Source organism: Cupressus sempervirens, chromosome 2, assembly GCF_028749045.1.
Source record: "Cupressus sempervirens isolate cs-2001-9-10 chromosome 2, ASM2874904v1, whole genome shotgun sequence".
Classification (NCBI taxonomy): Eukaryota; Viridiplantae; Streptophyta; class Pinopsida; order Cupressales; family Cupressaceae; genus Cupressus; species Cupressus sempervirens.
Genome location: NC_143119.1, coordinates 246,235,563 through 246,256,588, shown reverse-complemented (window position 1 = coordinate 246,256,588; position 21,026 = coordinate 246,235,563). Strand labels below are relative to the sequence as shown.

Below are 21,026 nucleotides of genomic sequence, written 5' to 3'. Positions count from 1 at the left end.
TAAACCAAAGCCCATTAATCATACTACATATCCAACATTTTTTATAAATAGTTACATTTAGAATTAAATTGTATATAATTTTTTAGCATCAACTCCGTCTCAAACACCATTGTCCATCACTATAATGTTCAAACAAATTACACCCTAAAACTCCGGGGTTGTCTTTGAGAGGTATAAAATAAATTGGGAAAATGTTAGAGCAGAAGCAAGCAGCTTGCAGGTCAAAGACAAAGATTCCGAAAGAAGCGAGCACCTAACAAAGACTGCAAATGTTACTCGTGTTCTCACCCTCAGCCGTCCTCTCACGCTGAGCCGTCTTCCACGCCCGGTCAAAGCGGGACCCACGCTCAATGATCTTCCACGTGTCAAGCGTTGTCATTTCTTGCACGAATGCCCCCAAATCTTCCAAGCCCGCACCTTCGCAGCGGCTTCCCATAGCACTTCATGAGAGTGCCGCCAGGAATATTCTTCCCCTAAATGAATGAAATAGCATTCTCGGCTACGATAATTAAAATGAATTAATTGAGACCCAAGGACATTTAACGTCACCGGGGGCTCCAGCTAATGTGGCGTGCAGCTTCGAGGAAAGTGTAATTTATACTGATGACGGAAGCCACGTGGAATTACGTCCGTAAGTGTTGGGCCTTTGTGGTTGTTTTGACTGGATTGGGTGGGGGAGGAATTTTATGAGGCTTTGGGCATATCGGACAAAATTGAGAGCTTTACCAGACATTCTAGAATGGCCACCATGTTCATAATCTTTTCTTTATTTCTGAAATGTGTTAAAGAGGTCATCTTGTATACTCGGTGCTCTTTAAACACATGCCTCGATGGAGTGTGATGCCACGTCGTGATGTTTGTCTTATCGGTGAGAGGGCTGCACTAAATTGAAAACAATTGGTTTATAATGTACTATATTTTTATTAAACTTTTATAATATACAACATTTTTATTAAACTTATCATGATGCTTGAAAATAATTGGCTAGGGAAAAAAATTATAATATTAATTTGCATCTAACGTGCTTTGGAGATAGGGGGAATGCACTAGACCACCCTCTGGCTCTAAAGAAAGCTTAAAAAATGATACCAAAGATTTATGAAAGGATATAATTAATAACTTGTTAGGCCTTGAATTTGATGGTCACCCTAATGTCATAAATTTTATGAAAATCATTAATTATCTATTTTTTTTCTAGTTATTAGTCCCGCTTAGTCTTATAGGTGGGAACTAATATTTTTGGTTGCACCGCTTTGTATTAATTTGTAGTTTATAAAAAAAATAAAAATTGACAAGATTTCTAATGTTTGAGTGGTGTTTTATTTTTATTTTGAATTCTTTGAAAAAATTTCTATTTTCTAATTGGATCTTTACAATTTTGTTGGGCTTTTTATTATTTTATCTCTTCAAAAATTCAATAAAATTGTCAAACTCAAAGAAACTTCTGGAACCATTCCAAGCTTATCTAATACAACCTCCTTTTTCTTGTTTAGAAGCCTCTAGCCTCCTACATCTCAGTTCCTGGCCTACAATTCGTACTACGACTAATTAACGTTATAATGGTTGAAGTAGCATAATCTCAACTCTAGGCTGTGGCAAAGCGAACAAGCTAGTTTCTCTTATTTACAATATTTCATGGCATACGATACCAAACTTCCATCAAGTCCAGGGCTTTGCAGGATAACCAAACTTCAACAAAGTCAAGGGATTTGTAGGACAATTTGAGGGGAGATATACAATTCCAGCCAAACTATTAGATAAATTCAACAAACGAAAACAAGATGATCACCTAAAAAATGGTACTCCAAAAAACATTGCTTTACTTTTAAATGTTTCTTCTTAATGGAGTTTAGTTTGTGTCTTGTGATGACCCATAAAATTATGGTTTCCACTCTTTTCATACTTATCTTGAATTAAATTGTAGTCTCTTTTACAGGTGTCTTTCTTTGATGAAGCACTCAAGGAAAACCCACTTGATCATCAATGGTGGGAGCAAACCCCTCTTTCAAACCACTGTTGGTAACTAAATCACCATAAGCACTTAAAAAGATTATCTCTCATTGTTCAGGGTTTCAAATTCTCGAACAAACCCAACAATGTATTGCTAGAATCAACACAATTTCTCTACAAATCATTAATGTCTGTATTTCTCCCTTCTTTAAAACACTCTGAGTTCATTACTCAATTATGACCATTTGTTTTGCATTTTAAAGTTTCCTGGGAAAACTAGGTGCAACCGTGGAGGAATTGGTTCCAAAATTGCCATTGATGTCCTTCTGTGAATCATTAATGCATGTGATGAATGTCATTGCACCACTATTAGTTCCACACTTGCCAAGATCACATCATGTGATTCTTTGGTATATTTGAACATGAATACAGAAGCAATGTAATTGCAAATTTGGAATCCCTACTAGTTCATAGTAGGCATATCCACCTTGAAAAAGTAGCTAAGTCGATGCCTACAGATCCGGTATCACCATAGACTATATGTGAACCTCTACCTACCCGACAATATCTAAATTCATAAGAAAACCATGGACAAGTGTCAATTATACCAAGAGTGAATTTCAATGCAACAAGATTTCTACTTCTCCTAAAAGAAAATTGAGATCAGAGACTGCTTGAATTCCTTGCTCCTTGAATTTAGATGGATTTGATTCTAACTAAGAAATTTACAAAGTTTCCTACCATAATTTCCTATTACTATTGTAGCATAAAATGACACTTGTTGCCCTTCTGGTATAGTAGTGAATAAGGCAAAAACTCAAAAATATTAATAAATGATACTTGGGTATCGATTGTTTTTCGCCTGCTAATTGCATTTCCTTGGAAGTCTATTGACTGAGCTGAAATCTGGTTGACGTCTTCTATTAATAATTTTAAGTTCTACCATAGTTGCTCATTGGTCCACATGACATTAGTTTTCAAGACATTAAGGTACACTTGGTATTCCCTTTAGATAGTTTCCTTCAGTATATTTGGAAGGCATAATCAAAAACCACATTCAAGATGTAGTCAAAGGAACTGGATGGAATGCCCTCTAAAATAGTTCCTCCATCAGTCAATTTAACCTAACCATAATAACACTAAAAATTAAAAGCTTACTGTTAAAGTCACAATGCACATTTATAGAAGTTTCACTAGAAACCAACCACTTGACTATATTTCAAATTTCAAACAAAAATACTATACAAAGTTAATATATCCCCACTATGATAGAAGCCTAAGCATATCAACAATCAAAACTTACCCTATATATATTTGAAACCAAAAGTGTTCACAACATTTTTCTTTTCTTGTCCTCTACTAAATTTTTCAAAAATTTCAATTGAAAAATCTATAGCTTAACAATTGATCAAACTTTATTCCTCCATGAGAATCTCCACAGAAATAATTTCAGACTATCAGAAAAATATATTTAACCACCATTGACAAACATCCCAAAAAATATTTCTCGGCCATTCAATTTAGACGCCAAATGTACAAATATCCACATTGACCCTTTTCCAAGTGACAAATGCAACATTACCTTGTTAATCATTTCCTACATTCTCCACGATATTCCCCCCTCGTGGCAACATCCTCCTCGTCTAAAGAAAAATTATAATTTTACTTTTCCATTATTGTTATACACCCAAATACAAAGTGCAACAAACATTGAGGCCCTAACATTTCAAGCAAGTTGACAGCGGAGAATAAACATAACAATAAAAGATTAATATTAGAATGAAGAATTGCCTCTTAAGTGTGTTTTATACTCTACTTTCTCCTAAAATTTTCCACCTAACTTTACATTTCTCTATTTATTAAAAATTGGAGCCCTTAATAAAAGCCCCAAAAATGGGATAAAACAATAAACTTGAGTGTAAGGCTTTTGGAAAGTATGATTAGATTACCCTAATTTTAGGAGATGATAAAATAACTAAAATAATACTAAATATATATCAATTAAGATTTTGGGTTTTAATTTTATGACTTTTTTAGTAAGCATTGTGAGGATATATAATACCTTTATGAATAAAAGATTTTTAAATTAATTAATTATATTTTCTAAGTTTATTTATTAAAAGGAAATTAATTAATTTAAAGAATGAAAGAATAATGTAGGTATACATGAATTAGTTTTAAAATATGATTTGTTAAATGAATAATGATTTTTGTTTGGATAAATTTAAATTGTAGAGTGTTAATTAAATTTAGAAATTATTACGATGTCAATAAAGATCTTAGTATTATATGATGTAGATTAATGATATTTGGTATTTGGTGACCCATTATGGCACTCAATAACATTATCAATTCAACTCTTTTCTAAGTGGAGGAAATTCTTGATGTATTGGACATTTCTCTTTAGTGTTCTTTTTTCAACACAATTTTTTTTTTTTTTTTAAGATCTAAAATACTACACCTATTAATATCTTAACTCCTTAGACATAAAGGATAGTGCAGAACCCCATTGAATGTCTAATTTCAATATATATTTTGCTATTAAATTTGAAACTTATTTCACCTTAAAATCTTTACATTCTATCCTTTTGCATAAGGAGGGACTAAAGCTCTTCAGAGCTCTTGTTATTAGTCCTTATGTATATATAAGTTTACACAGCGAGAGAACTAACATTTCAATTTGTTCTTTCTAATTAATTTTCCTAACTAACATTATTTCATTTTTGAAGGTAGATTTTATTTTAAAAAAAATTAATCAATAATTTCTTTTTTCTGATTGGTTGGTTTCAATTTTCCTAGGATTTTTTATTTTATTTTTTAAATGTAAAAATCCCAACAATAAAATGTGTGATAGTTTGTAGAAACTCTTGCAAAGTTCCAGGAACCTTTGGAACTAGTCTAAAAGTTAGAAGAAACTTCAAGTAGCCATGAGAGGGTTTATCTGGTGCCCAATTCGTAGTCCAACATAAGCTCCATGGCTTAAACCCTCTGATGAATTTCTTGCACTAAACCATTCATCAACACAACATTTTAACATATTTGAGAGCACTGTTAAGGCAACACATGACACATAATTGCTTATGATGACTTCTATTGTGCTCTTCTTTGCAAACAATTTATTTTTCTAAACCCTCCCAAATCCTTCCCAATGTCAATCTACACATTGTAAGTAATTTTGTTCAATATCCATATGCAAGGTACATGCACAATCGACCCATGGTGACTAGAAGCTTGATCCCTCAAGAGGGCTCCCAAAAATTGACAGAGTTGAAGGAGAATCCTAATTTCCTCCTACTGAAACCCATTTAAAATCAATTTCAAATGACACTAGGAATAGCCTTAATTGAGATCCTTTCCAAGCATTCCACAGATGAAGTGTATTGGGGGCAACATGCATATTCTAATTAGACTGACGATGAAAGTCTAGTGGAGGCCTTTAAGAATTTTAGATCCCACTTGAAACAGATTGAGGAGAATATTACTAGAAGAAACAATAACCCAAGATTGAAAAACAAATCAAACCCAATAGAGGTTCCCTATACTCCACTTTATCCAAACACTTCCAATGAGAGTGGCAAAGGAGGACTTATAGAGAAAAAAATTCCTAACAATGTCTCTATTTAATATGCATTTGTTGCCTTACTTGGAGTTCGTACCATGAAGCCTATAGAGGTGGAACATAATAAAGGCTTAATCCTGAAGATTCTGATATGGGCCATGTTGTTTAACCAACTAATAAATTAATTGTAACATCAGTCGTAATGGCAGGCTTATATGCTAATGTAATAATGTTTTTGATTAAGGAAACCTATGCTATGTAACACTATTAAGTCTATTCATTTATTATTTAATTTTTGTAATATTTTATTGTCATTAACATTTTCATAAAGTTTCAGTATGACATGTCATAACTTGTATTTGTAACTTTTTTTAAATATTAGGTAAACATAAAAATTTGTATGTTCATTTTAATTTGGTAGAAAATCTTTTGTAATGCCCTACTTGGGAACTCAAGAGAAATTAACCTAATATGTCACAATGTTACTGAACCATTTATTTTTAAAATTTTTGAACAATATCAAGGTAACAACATAGAAGCAATATACACATACACATCAATTAAACATATGCAAACACAATAAAAATTTCATTCCTTAAGGGTTCCTTCATGTTGATTCACATTTAATAAGTTTACATTAATTAGATTTGAGTCTCAAGTACAATGTCATGATCAAAAGGAAATAACATATACATCGTCTCATAAGAAAATGCATAAGTACAACTGATACAATGAAATGCATCTAATGATTAATATTCACTGCACACGTCGTAGGGTATTCTAGAATGTATACAAGTACATCAAAATACAAGATACATGATAACATAAATACATCAACTGAATAGAAGTCTCCAAGATAAGAATAAAAATGATAATGGTGCAACTGCATCAACAAACATCCAACATCTATCAAACTGAGGGGGACCCAAATGGTAAGAAGTCACTACTTCCTGACCGCGTGGCCACCTAGTCAAGCTTCAAGTCCCATAGTGCGGGGAAGATAATGAATGATGTACATATGACTAATCAATCATAAAATAATTGTAGACAAAAAAATCATAATAGTTCAAACTACCTCAAGTGTACACAATTTCTAAAGAAGAAAAGATAGTCAAAATAAAAAAGACATTCAATCTAATACCAACACCATATACAAAGTCAACATATAGATACTAAGTATAAATCAAGTATCATCAATCAAGAGACAAAATCAATGAAAAATATCTACTTTAAGTCAAAAGTCACATGTTAAAGTATAATAACTATCAATACATCAACTTTCATCAATGAAAGTAAATTGTCAACAATAAATACATCCTACAATAAAACATCACCAAAGCCAAATACAAAATCTATGAAAGAGACTCAAGCTACATACCAGGGAGTGTCTGTTAGAATGTAAAGTCTGCCAATATAACTAAGAGGGAAGGGTGGGGGGGGGGTTGAATCAATTATACAACTATTATAACAATTATCAACCTTATTAATCCTTAACCATATGAGCAATATAATCAGCAATCATAACAAGATACTCATACACAATAACACCATATATGTTAACTAGGGTAACCCTTGATCAGAAGGAAAGCCCTAGTAGTGGTGGGGATGGTACCCACAAAATGATGTACTAATATAAATATTAATTGTTGGAGGATGGACCCTGTTAGGAGTCAATGAAATGCATTCAGTACATATCAACCCCTATTAGGAGGTTTTGAATCCCTGTTAGGAGATTCAAACCCTATTAAGAGTTGTGCCAAGCCTATTAGGAGTTTTAGAAGGCAGATGGACCCACTGTCCAAACAACTTCAGGGGCAAGACCAATGAACCCACTATCCAAATGATCTTTGTATTATTCCTTGCAAATTGTACTTGTACTTCCTCTTCCTCTATCCTATCAACCAAACTTTTGATTCTTCTTCTGATCTTGATACTAGATCATAAACTTCACATCTAATAATCTCTTGGATTGCTTACTCGCATTTACCAAATACTCTACTCTTGTTCACACAATCCATAGACTTGAAGCTTTATTTGAATCAAGAAAAATACCTTCCTTTATACCAAGACCTTAAAACAATTCCTTGAGTTGGCCTTGAGGCTTTCCAAATTAATTACAATAGGACCACATTAAGATAATTATTTATTTCATAATTATACAACACTATGGACTCACAGTCTTTACAACTTCTCACACATGCAACTCTAGACCTTATGCACTCGCTAACATCACCATGGGGCTGTCTACTATCACTACACAACTTCACATATCATGATTCCATACGTGTTAGGAGATACAATCCATTCATTAGAAATTGCTTCTTAGATACTTTTTCTATGTACCACTCTCTGTAAATCAAGCATATCTTCTTCATGTCTTTGACTTACTTCATGCACACTTAACCTCATCATCAGGACATAGTGTAGAACATGTCCATAACTGCGCTTCACCTGATAATCTATACATTGTCTGTACGACATCATTCTCTATTTGTTACTCTTCCAGTCTTCACAGAAACCATACAATGTTGTCATCAATGACAAACATAGTCATGAATGCAGCATGGTAATCATGTTAACAATCTCCACATGTTGTGGCTATTAGAGTAATTAGATATTTCCTAATTAACTCTAGTTTGCTTAAGCTAAACTTTAGGCATCTAATAATTAATTCTTTTGTTAATTATTATGATGCAACCTAGGTTAGACCTTTTTAGGGGTTCGATCTTCTTTATAAGGATGATCTCTCTTTGTAATTCACTTTTGGTAATAGCAATTTCTCTTTTTTCTCATCAAGAATGTCTCATCTATGGATCTGACAATTTCAGCTTCCATAACCTTTTGCTTTTCTCTTCTATGACATGTGTTTGCATGCAGGTGATTCTTGGGAGATGTGGGGTTGATCCTTCATCAACTTCAACATGGTATCAGAGCACCAAATCTTCATGCCCCTATTCTATTTGTAAGAGGTTTGGCTTGGTTTTTAGATCTATATTTTTTCTCTTTTAGAAGGTTTCAACTTTTAAAGGATTTTGTATTGGATTTAGGGAGGACCTATTTTTCAAAGCACTTTGAGCCCAAACAGACATCATTGTTGAGCTCAGAGCACTTTGAGCCCAAACAAACATCACTGTTGAGCTCAACACACTTGAAAACCCCCATTTCCATATAAAATACATCCAGTTTGGATGTTGATGAAATCTAAGGCAAAAGCTTTTTGCACCTAGGCCATATTGACCTAGGCACACAAATCGAGAGGACTATGATTTTTTGATTTCTTTTATAAAAAAATTATCACAAACTTTTTGGCTTTGGAGCGTTGCTTATTTTTCTTGGAGGGAGGCGCATTACATCTGATGTCCTTATAGCTGATGACATATTGTCCTCTTTCTATGGTCTAACAATGCCTTGGAAGACACTTACATTCTTGGGGTTCAATGCTTTCTTGGGCACCGTGTATTTCTCTTCAAGCTTGCGCACTCCTTAGTGACATTTTTTTGGTGGCAAACCCATGTGGATTTTTGTGTGGCAAGGGAGGGGAATATTTTTTTGGTGGAGCCCACATTTTTTGTTTGGCTTCTTGTGCTTTCTATTGGCTCTTAGTTATGAGAGTTGATGTAGGTACCTCTGCAACCACAAACCTTGCTAAGTTCTGCCCCTTTTGGAGGACCTACCAGCTCGCACACTCTGCAACACTTGGAGATTGCTGACTAGCACCCCAATTAAACTTCATGCCCATTCTATGTCTACTATGGCTTTTAATGCACAAGTGCTTCATGTTGAAGAAATAGAGACCTACGACCTCAAGTTTTGCCCCAACACATACATCAAAGCCCTTCTTTGGTCAATGCATTCCATCATTGATTGAAGGGAATATCATGTGGCCGCTAGTTTAAGCCCCCAATCAACAATTTTTTGTTGTTGAAAGAAGGAGAATTTTTAAAATGGTGATTTTCACCAAGTTTTGTGGACTCCCACATTCATTCTTTGGAGATAGCATGTTTATTCCCGAGACATGCTCTTTTGATCTACATCCCCTTCTCAAGTGATTGACTTGCCACCAACTTGGAGTTTGGAAATTCCCATTGATTGTGGCAATCCCATGCCTTGAGATGTGCTTCTATGTCGAGTTTAGTGATGGTTTTTGGTAGATTTGATGCACCATGATTTTGCCTTGTACATGGAGAGCACCTTTTTTGGCAGATTCAAAGTTTGGCTTCCGATTATTCATGGTCATTTTTGTGTGGATATTAATGAGAAATTTGTGGCATTATAGTGGCTTTTTTTGGAACCTGACTTGTGTGTGTTTCGATTGCTCCATTTCTTATGACTGTGAGTTATTCCACCTTTGAAGGCATGTGGTGGTTTGATTTCTTTTGGCAGCTTCTTTCGGAGGTGGAGATGTCAATATTATTTTGGAGACTAACTTTATTTTGTGGGCCATTTCAAGAGACATGTAGGCTGTCACCCCTATAGGCTTGTGCCATTCTTGGGAAGCTCACACTATTCCCATTTGCAATTGGTAGGGTGAGAGAGGCTCGAACACAAGTATGAACTGACAATACAGGTCTCATTTTTTGGAGGCATTCTTTTTACATGCCCTTCTTGTTTAGCAATAGACCACCGAGACATAGATGAAATAATTCTTTTGTTCAAAGGTGGATTATGAGGATATGAATCCTTAAATCTATTGCTTGTGGCATTGGTACTAGGGGGTGGATTTTTCTTGGAAGGCACATTATTTTCTTGGTGGGGTTGACCATGTAGGCACTTCACCCACTACCCAAAACCATCAACATTTTGGAGGAATAAGAGTCCTTGTTCAGATTTCTTTTTTTGGAAAATAAAAGCGCTTATGCAGATTGCTTGTTTTAGAGGAATAAAGCCCCACACATTGAATTATAACATGCCCTCTTGATCCACATGGTAGACCATAGAGTACCACCTTGGTTAAGTTTTGGAGTGCCCATTTTTATTGGTGGAGGTGTCTATCCTCATTGGAAGCTGTGTTATTTTCTTGGAGCCAATGTTTTGACTCACTATTTATGCACCACTAGTACATTTGGGTTCATTTTTTGACCTTTATTGGTCGAATTTTTGACCCAGTTTTTGACCAAATTTTGACCAAATTGAACCAACCCATTGGTCGATATTTTTTCGGTCAAAATTTTGACCAAATCACTGCTTGGTCAAAATTTCAACCAATCTATTGGTCGAAAACCTTCCATAGCTATTGTCTAAGTTCAATCAAGAATTGGTCAAAATTTTGACCAATAAAGGTAGAAAAAAATTTGGCCGTTGGTGGAAATTTCGACCAACAAAGGTAGAATTTTTTTTGGTGTTAGTGGAAATTTCAACCAATGAAGGTGGAAATTTCGACCAACAATGGTGGAAATTTTTTTTGGCGTTGGTGGAAATTTCGACCAATTAAGGTGGAAATTTTGACCAACAAAGGTGGAAAAAAATTGGGTGTTGGTGGAAATTTCGACCAACAAAGGTAGAAAAAAGTTTAGGCATTGGTGGAAATTTCCACCAACAAAGGTAGAAAAAACCCAGTTGTTGGTGGAAATTTCCACCGACAGGTAGGTGTAATTTTTTTTCAAGCATTCTATAAAATAGTCACATGCCTTGTGTATGATATGACATTTTGCATGCATCCTAGACTCTCTCATCCGATTGACGATGGATTACGCAAAGTGATCTAAAACCATGATTCTAAAAAACACACACAATCAAATCCAAAATGAACTTGCACTACAAATGGATTGTGGAAATCTGATATTGTTAATTTTGCATGCATGTCTACCAGGACAAATATATGTTTAAGTTGTGATTGTCCTAGTAGACATGCACACAATTTTACCAATATCAGATTTCCACAATCCATTTGTAGTGCAAGTTCATTTTGGATTTGATTGTGTGTTTTTTAGCATCATGGTTTCAGATCACTCTATGTAATCCATCATTAGCTAGATGAGAGAGAGTGCAGGATGCATGCAAAATGTCATATCATACGCAAGGCATGTGCACTATTTTATAGAATGCTTGAAAAACACTGATAGTAACTAATATGAAAAATATATAATTAGTTATATGATTGAGACAAATCATGTACCAGTGAGTTGGTCAAAATTTTGACCAGAAAATTTTTGACCAATGGGTTGGTTGAATTTGGTTGAATATTGGGTCAAAAATTTGATCAATGAAGGTCAAAAAATGAACCCAAATGCACTAGTGCAAGTATGGTCACCGAGTTGACTCTTTGAGTTCGGTCATCAAGTCACCCCACCAAAGTGCCTTGTCAAGGTTAGTCTTTAGGTTCGCTCATCGAGCTTGCTCACCAAGTCAGCTCACCATGTCGCTTCTCTAAGTGGCCTCGCTAAGTCGGCTCGCCAACTTGACCAAATTGCCACTTTAAGCCCATTCACCATGTTAGATCGCCAGGCCAACTCCCCAAGTCAGCTCACCAAGATGACAATTGAAGTACACTCACCAAGTCGACTCTCTAAGTTTTCTCACCAAGTTCGCCCCCTAGGCCAACTCTCCAGGTCAGTTCACCAAGTCACCCCCACCCAGTCACCTCAACGAGTTGACTCATTAAGTCAGCTCATGAAGTCGACTCACCCAATGGTTTTACCACCTTGCCCCAACAAGTGGGCTCACTTAGTGTGCTTACGAAGTTGCCCCATAGAGTTGCTTCTCTAAGCTCACTCACCATGTAAACTCACTTGGTCAGCATGCCAAGTCGACTTTTCCAGTACACTCACCAAGTCAGCAAACGAAGTCACCCCACCAAGTCATGTCACCAAGTTGTCTATTCAAGTATGCTCATCAAGTTGACACTTTAAATTTTCTCATCAAGTCACCCAACCAAAGCGCCTCATCAAGGTCAGTCTTTAAGTACACTTAGTAGGTTGACTCACCAAATTGCTTCGCAAAGTTGCCTCGATAAGTCAACTCACCAACTTGCATCACCAAGTCACCACTTTAAGTCAGCTCACCATATCAGCTTGCCAGGCTGACTCCCATAGTTAGCTCGCCAAGCTAAAAATTCAAGTACGCTCACCAAGTTGACTCTTTAAGTTCGCTCATGAAGTCTGCCCCTAGGTCAACTCTCCAGGTCAGCCCACCAAGTCACCCCCACCGAGTCACCTCAACAAGTTGACTCTTTAAGTCAGCTCACCAAGTCTATTGTTCAAGTATGCACGCTAGGTCAGCTCACCAAGCCCACCAAGTCATGTCACCAAGTCAATTGTTCGAGTACGCTCACAAAGTTGACTCTTTAAGGTCGGCTCGCCAAGCCAGCCCACCAAGTCATGTCACCAAGTCGACTCACCCACATGTCCCACCAAGTACCCAAGTCTGCTCGCCAACCTGACAATTCAAGTGCGCTCACCAAGTTGACTCTTTAAGTTTTCTCACCAAGCCCATCCCCTAGGTCAACTCTTTAGGTCAACTTGCCAAGTCACTCCCACCCAGTCACCTCAATGAGTTGACTCTTTTAGTAAGCTCACCAAGTCTACTATTCAAGTACGCACGCCAGGTTAGCTCACCAAGCTAGCCCACCAAGTCATGTCACCAAGTCGATTGTTCGAGTATACTCACAAAGTTGACTCTTTAAGCTCACTCATCAAGGCACCCCACCAAAGCACCTCATCAAGGTCAGTCTTTAAGTCCGCTCACCAAGTTAGCTCACCAAGTCACCGCACCAAGTTGACTCACCTCTCGCCTCCCCAAGTGGACTCACTAAGTCGGCTCGCCAACTTGCCCCACCAAGTCGACTGTTCAAGTATGCTCGCCAAGTTAACTCTTTGAGTTCGGTCATCAAGTCACCCCACCAAAGTGCCTCATCAAGGTCAGTCTTTAGGTCCACTCATCGAGCTTGCTCACCAAGTCAGCTCGCCATGTTGCGTCTCTAAGTGGCCTCGCTAAGTCAGCTCGCCAACTTGCCCCACCAAGTTGCCACTTTAAGCCCACTCACCATGTTAGATCGTCACGTTGGCTCCCCAAGTCAGCTCACCAAGCTGACAATTGAAGTACCCTCACCAAGTCGAATCTCTAAGTTCACTCACCAAGTCCACCCCCTAGGCCAACTCTCCAGGTCGGCTCACCAAGTCACCCCCACTTGCCCCCACCAACTCGTCATTTTAAGTCGACTCGCCATGTCAGCTCACCAGGCTGACTCCCCTAGTTAGCTCGCCAAGCTGACAATTCAAGTACACTCACCAAGTGGACTCTTTATGTTCACTCACCAAGTCCACCCCCTAGGTTAGCTCACCAAGTCACCCCCACCCAATGCTTATTGTGAACAAACCAATTTGGATTATAAGAGAAGTGATTAGAAATTATTATGAAAGGGTGCGAGTGAAAAGAGATATAACTCACGTCATTTACAACATGACTAATAATTTCTAATGAAAGATGTAAAAAGGTAGTTCTATCATTCAACTCAGGATGATTGGAAGAACTTATTATATTTTGTATCTCACAATGATCGCTCTGTAAGAGAGCATATTGCCTTTGGCACCCATTCAGTGCAGGAATATAAAGTCTACCATCAGAAACAACATCATCTTTGAGTATATTTATATTGTCATATCATACAACTTATCACATTATTTAGAGCATAAATATAAAATTATATTAGAGACGACCTACATATTTGCAAATTCTTGCTTGTATATCAGACACAACAAACAATACAAGGTACTGAGAATTTCCTCCGTCATTGCATGTAATTTTTTGTATATCAGAAATAGCAAATATATATCATCTTGATTGTTATGCAATCATAATTATTTTGATCTGAACCATACTGTATATGCATTTGGAATTAAGAATCATTCAAATATTACTTTAATACAAGAAATTGTTTCTATATTCATTGAATTGTGAAAAATTCAAGTAGTATCTCGTAATAAAAAACATAAGGAAATTACAACCACCAAATTATGTGACTGAGAAGTGAGTCTGCAGTTGCTCATTTTACTATAGATAGCATTTTCCTAAGAAGCTTTACCCCAGTCAAGAATTGATACTCCAATGACACATACTCACAACCACTAGTTTTCTGTCCACCAGGGTCCCTACCAATATTTGAAGGTTGCATATGATGCATGACTACTACTAGGATTTTCTCCACAAAAAGAAATTCATGTTGTCATAAAATCTATTGTCTAGTAACATCCTGGAAAATCTCATGCCTCTAAATTTCTAATGATGTCTATATATGTCGGATCCCAATTGTGACGGTTGCAAATAACACATTACATATCTTCCTAGAATATTCTTGATAGGAAGAGATCCCCTATTTTAAAATAAGACAAATCAGAGTTAGTCCATTTAAAAGTCAGATATACAAATATAGGTGGCACACTGTCTATTAGAAAATTAAGCTTCCACTCTACTTACCAAACATTAGAGTCACAGTTGTTGTTCCAGTTATCGCCCATCACAAAAACATAGCCATGAGGCACATGCTGCAAATGGATATAACATGAAATCTAGAGATTTTAGTTAACTTGTTTATTGATCATGTAATCAATGAATAACAAAAGGATATGTGATGTGTGAAACCTCTATCTTTATGGATATTGTAACTTTAATTCCCATATGAGTACTATTTCCAGTGTATCAAATTATGTTAATTTATCAGGATTCAACTGCGTGGAGGTTTTGAGTCAAAACTTATACATTTAGCATATTTTTAGTTTTTTGCTTTAGAATGTTTGAAAATAAGAATAAGGTCATGGACATCATCAAAAATGAAAATACCAATCAGTTTTTAAAAATACAATTTCAACTACACCCCATAGAGTCATTTCAAATGAGGAACTAACTTAACTATAAACAATTAGCAAAGTGTACTTAATTTTTTAATAATATTTGTTTAAAAAAACATGCATTCAGACATGAAAAAAACAAAAAAGGAGTTGTGTAAATAAATAAGAGTTGTCAATGAATACTTTTTGACAATTGAACCAGTAGTAGCACACATAAATAGATGCTTTGATATCTGTCAGGAATTACAAAGCAAAAAGTATTTGAACAACAAAATGCTTCACTCTTGAGGAAAAAAATCAAATAATCTACATATGCAAATAGTTCAATGCATGCAACTATGAGAGTGATACTTCAAAAGCATCAAATGCCTGCTAAATAGACATGGCATTCTGCCTAGGATTTTTGAAAATCAAAAGATAAAAACAACTTGAAGCAAACTAGTATGTTAATTAGCATTATCCTCATTGCAAAGAGATTAAGCAATATACCTTTTGTACAATATCCTCTTTAGACTCTTCACTATCTAATTCTAGAGCTTGTGTCTTTCTTTGGGGGGCCTTTCACCTGGACAGAAGCATTCTGTAAATGCAAAATATAGTAAAATTGTTATACAAAATATATTAACAAGCAACTTGAATTTCATAAAAGAGAAACTGGTTAATATTCTCACACAGAGAATGGACTTCATTAGAAACAACATCAAGAAAAAAGTGGCATTTTAGTTTAAAAAGAGATTTTAGGCACACCATAAACTCTAAACAGTAGAAGATTGTAAGAAACAAAAATACTAAAAAGCATGGTCACAACTCTCACACAAGTAGCAATATTAAAACTCATAGACCAAAATAATACCTTGTCATCTCTTAGCAATGCATGGCAACTTGAATGTTCCTTCTCCAATAGTTGACTCTCATATTGAGATAGTAATTCATTTTGTACTTAAGACCTTTTTCTTTGCAGGAATTATGCAGGAGAGTCGCAGTAAAAATAGAGTTAAAATAAAATAGAGCACACCGAAATGATAGAGACAATCATCAAATCTACTACAACATAATTACATTGATTCAACATATAAAAATGCAAACATGGAACTATGTATATACACACCAATATTACAAGGAATGCCTTACATTGAAATCACTTTTGTCATGTGATGAAACTGATCCAAACCAGGCATTGCAGTCTACTGAGATATCTATTTCCAAAGGGACACATTCACACAATCAACAAGGTTGGATTTTTAGTCAATTCAATGTTTGGTTTGATATGAAATTTCAAAGTCTGGAAGGAATTACTCTGGTAAGAAGCATAATTCTGATTTGCTTGAGAACACCCACAATCAGAATCAGAACTACAAGGTTCTAGTGATGAATCTTTTGGTCCATCCAAGCTATATGGTGAAAAACTTGTATTTTTGTTCAATGTATGGCGAATAAGGGCTAACCATTTTGTAGCGAGACCATTGTCTTCTACACCCAATATGTTCCCAACATTCAATGGCACAATTTCTTGAAATCTATAAAGAAAAGAAAGAAAACCAGATGTTTAATGTTTACAACTATGAACACTTCAAAGAAATATAATAACATGTCAATGCCCCTTATTTTTGAGAATTCATCTGGTAGATTAATTACCACTCTGAGCATGGATGAAAATGCTGATTTGAATGTTTTTGTACACTTATTAAGTTTTAATGTAAAGACCTTATTCATGCCAAAATTTAAATGAAAATTGATTAGGATAGAAGGATTTTAATGAATTTCAGACAAAGGAAAAAGGCATTGGTACAGGGTGAGCCATCTTGCACCTTCTGAGACATGTTTTGAAGACGGACACATCTCTGGTATGAGATATGTCTCCATTAATTTTTAGAAATTGAAGAATTTTGCAATACAAGTTAAAAGCAAAAAAGAGCAAATAAATAAAACAAGAACATATAATGTTTCAAGCTGATAATTTGAATGATATAGAAATTCATGTAAAGTTATAGCGATCAGGTATACAACTTTTAAGAGGGACATAAACAATTGTATGACTGATCCTTTGTTAGAGAGAACCTTCACTATTAGCATTCTTGTATGACTAATATACTATTCTTATTTTCAAAGTTCTATACCATGGAAATTTCAAAAATTGTTAATTTTTAAAAAAAATACATCCAAGTCTATAGAAAATAAATTTAAAAACAAATAAACCCTCCAAACAATTTTTTTTTTTAAATAGCTTCCATCTTTGAGATTTGAATATTGATTATTAGATAGGTTCAAGAGATACTAACCAATGTTAGATGCCAAATAGATGATCACCATAGCAACATCCCATTTTTCTCCTTCTTTATAAAGAGGTTGGTTTTTTCGAAGATCACCTAGGAATTCCTTGGGTGAAAGTATGCCCATTCCAGGAATACCTTCAATTGGACCAAATGCAATACCATTTACACGTATTCCATAATCTGTCCCCCACTCTAAAGCCATAGATCTTGTAAGACTATCAACAACTACATGTAAACAAAAGAAAACTTTGCTAGATAACTTGTTTAAATTATTATGTAAGTAAAATGACTCTCATGTTTATGCTGAAACATTTAAATTTATTAAATAGTTAATTCAAATCTTAATCCAAGAAGAATATAATGATTAAAAATGAACCTTTGCAGTAGAGACATGAATTTGATACCAAAAAGCTAAGGTACTGTATTGTAGCAGTTAAGTTTAAAATAACATCAGCCTCTGAAGGAGGCTTTCCAATTCCACCTTCCCTCAAATACTTCAATGTTGCTTGACTCATTGTAAATGTGCCAACAACATCAATATCCAGTACTGCAACCACATGTAATTTATCTAACTTCATGCCACAGTTAGGGGGAAAAGCTAAAACATCTGAAAAGAGTAGACAAAAACTTAGCACTTCCTCCATTGACATATGTCATAATGAACTAAAAAGTATGAGTCATCCAAACCCTTCAAAAAAAAGTCCTTAAGAAATTATGCTTCGACAGAGAGATCAATTCAAACATCCAAGTGACTTGGCACTATTCCATAGAACATCAATGTCAAAGAAACTTCAATAAATCACTCAACCTCGTTAGGAAACCAGTTTGAATTTCTTTCCCCATCATTTTCCATAGCATAGCTAATCAACAACATGCGTGCTTAGACAATGGCAAATACTCAAGTTGTAGTCTCCCTATGTGTGCTCCCACAAAGCACTCAGTCATTTCTCATCCACAGGTTTCAATACCCTCATTAGATCATCCACGTTCGAGATAATAATTGTGAAAGACTATAATGCACAATAATTAATACATATTGTACAAATTATGGCAAAACTTAATAAATTTCTTGTGCTACTCTTTGTTTGAAGGAATTACATCTGGGGTTTATAGCCACTTTATAAGTTATCATCATACAAAGGACTTAAATTGGATCCTCCATGGCATGGATCACAAGGCACATTCCAATTAACCAAGAAGATTATGCCTACAATATTGTCATGTCCCATGAGAAAGAAGACAATGGAAACTGCAGGCAGAACAAGTAAATAGAAATCACCCTCAAAAAAGAAATCATTGAGTTCCAAAGGAAGCTTAAAGATCAATATAGTTTAGCATTACCAAATGAACTTCAGGATAAAATCTCAAAAGAAAATAGTCAAACCAGAGCTTGTGTAAAGCAAGAAAAGAAAATTATATTAATGTCCACAAGGGACTAGAGATAGCAAAAGTTTAAAAAAAGTTGTAGGAAGATGAAAATAAAGCACCATGCCCCTAACACATAGAAGTTAAGGATGAATAGAGCCCCTATGTGCATTTGAAATTGAGGAATAATACTAGCTAGAATGAACAAAGCTACCATGCCTAAGAGATTAGGCTGAGGAATGTGGTCGTAATGTGGAGCTACCCTTTGGTCTTGAGCTTAGCTCATAAGTAGTAGATTCATATCATTTGAATGAGACCAGTAATGCCAATGAGATTAGGCTGAGGATTCTGAGTAGTAATTTGAAGCTACTCTTTGATCTAGGGACCCATGTCATCGGAATGGGGTCAAATAATGCTTGGCTAAGGAATCTCAGTCCTGTGTTATGATATGATCTGCCTAAAAGGGTAAAACTTGTTTACTGTTAAGGACTTAATACCAGAATGGAAATGTTTGATTTTAGCTTTTTTGATTCTTAGGTGGGTTCAATCCTAGACCCTCCCACATCAAATGAGTTTGATTTTAATTATATTATGGTTATTAACTGAATACTGCAAATTCATAGCTATCTTAGCTATAGGATTGACCTAACCTCCTAAAAAAGTTCAGAGGGCTACTGCTAACACCATATGAACTAAAATGTTACTAATATGATAAAATTCAAAGATAATTTACTGAAGCTAGTTGTTCACTTCCAAGTAGTATCATCGCAATCACCACCACACATGTTCACTTGTGCAATTGTGTAATATACCCAATTGTTATTTCTTTAGTTACATAGTGAAAATTATTCAAATCTACATAGTGATTTCTATGTGAGATCACTCTTAAGGAATTGTGCATTTTCATTCAACTCTAGAGCTAGTTTTTTGTCATTAGCTTGAGTGAACCGAAGCCCCATTCTCCAACAAGGAGTAGATACTAGAATCAGACTAAAAAACAAAGTCTGCAAAACACAAACATTTTTGTTAACTTGCTTGCGACCTATTATTGAGACAATAATTTATAAATAAAGGAGGAAATGACAAATGATCTAACACTCTCAGTGCTTCCAACTATGGAAGCTCATTTTTACTGTTAGAGGATCATTTTTACTATCAGATTTAGACAATATCACTGGTTGATTGTCATAAAACAGTACTCCATATTTTAATGTATAGGTAGAGGTTATTGACCCTCCCATAACCAACACTCATAATTCCCCATCTTAGATATAGCCAACCTTAATATTTATAAGAATACTACTGGTAGCTACTAAAATTCCTTGCAATTTTACCAATTTAGGTAATTTTGATAGCAATGTTCCATAGGGATACATGATCCCTAAATCTCATCATTTCTAAGAGGAGGGGATCCTCAGAAGGCCAATATGCCAAGGAAATGCCATCTCCTCTCCTGGGATGTGTTCCTCAAAGAGGGGATATTTCTGAGGTGCCCTCCCCTAATGACAATATTAAAAAATAAATCAGCAATCAATATGATAATACAGTTGCTTTTGCAAGTGTGTAATACTGGTGCATGGAGCTAGATATGATGAGGAACAACAAAGAGCAAAGAATACTTAGGAAAGACTAGTGGAATGTTCAAAATACAGACAAATGAATACTTAGTGCACAAACTTTTTTACATATAAGGTGCAGAAAAAAATCTAGATAGCTTGGAGTGTTCCATAGACCCATAGAGCTTCGAGTGCATGTACATCATCTTGTACAGTGTTTTTGGTAGGAAATTTATATAACAGTAATACAAATTTATCATTCTTACTAACTATTATTATATATTGTAGATTATAATTTATTTATTTTATTATCATCATTACCATTATATATATAGTGTGTGCCACTGTCGTAGTTTACGTCTTTGATTCCCCTTCCAACCATGTCCTCATTGAGTGGAGCTCTACTTGGCAGTTTACCCCTTCTTATAATTAATGGAGAAGTCATATTGAATTTTGTTTTTATAAACCCATCTTGGAGAGATTTCATATTCAAATTTTCATGATATATTGTTGTAAACTTAGGACCAAGTAAGTATATCAA

The 21,026-nt window shown here is 35.2% G+C and overlaps 1 protein-coding gene across 1 annotated transcript; it reads right to left on the bottom strand.

Moving 5' to 3' along the window:
* Positions 1-253: 253 nt before the first annotated feature.
* LOC149571962 (peroxisomal 2,4-dienoyl-CoA reductase [(3E)-enoyl-CoA-producing]-like) lies at positions 254-18,142 on the bottom strand. The gene is made up of 4 exons (XM_089815754.1): positions 17,941-18,142; positions 17,599-17,789; positions 14,921-14,988; positions 254-440 (listed from the first exon to the last, which is right to left on the bottom strand). Exons 1-4 carry the CDS (start codon positions 18,140-18,142, stop codon positions 254-256), a joined length of 648 nt encoding a protein of 215 aa, XP_089671880.1.
* Between the last annotated feature and the right edge of the window lie 2,884 nt (positions 18,143-21,026).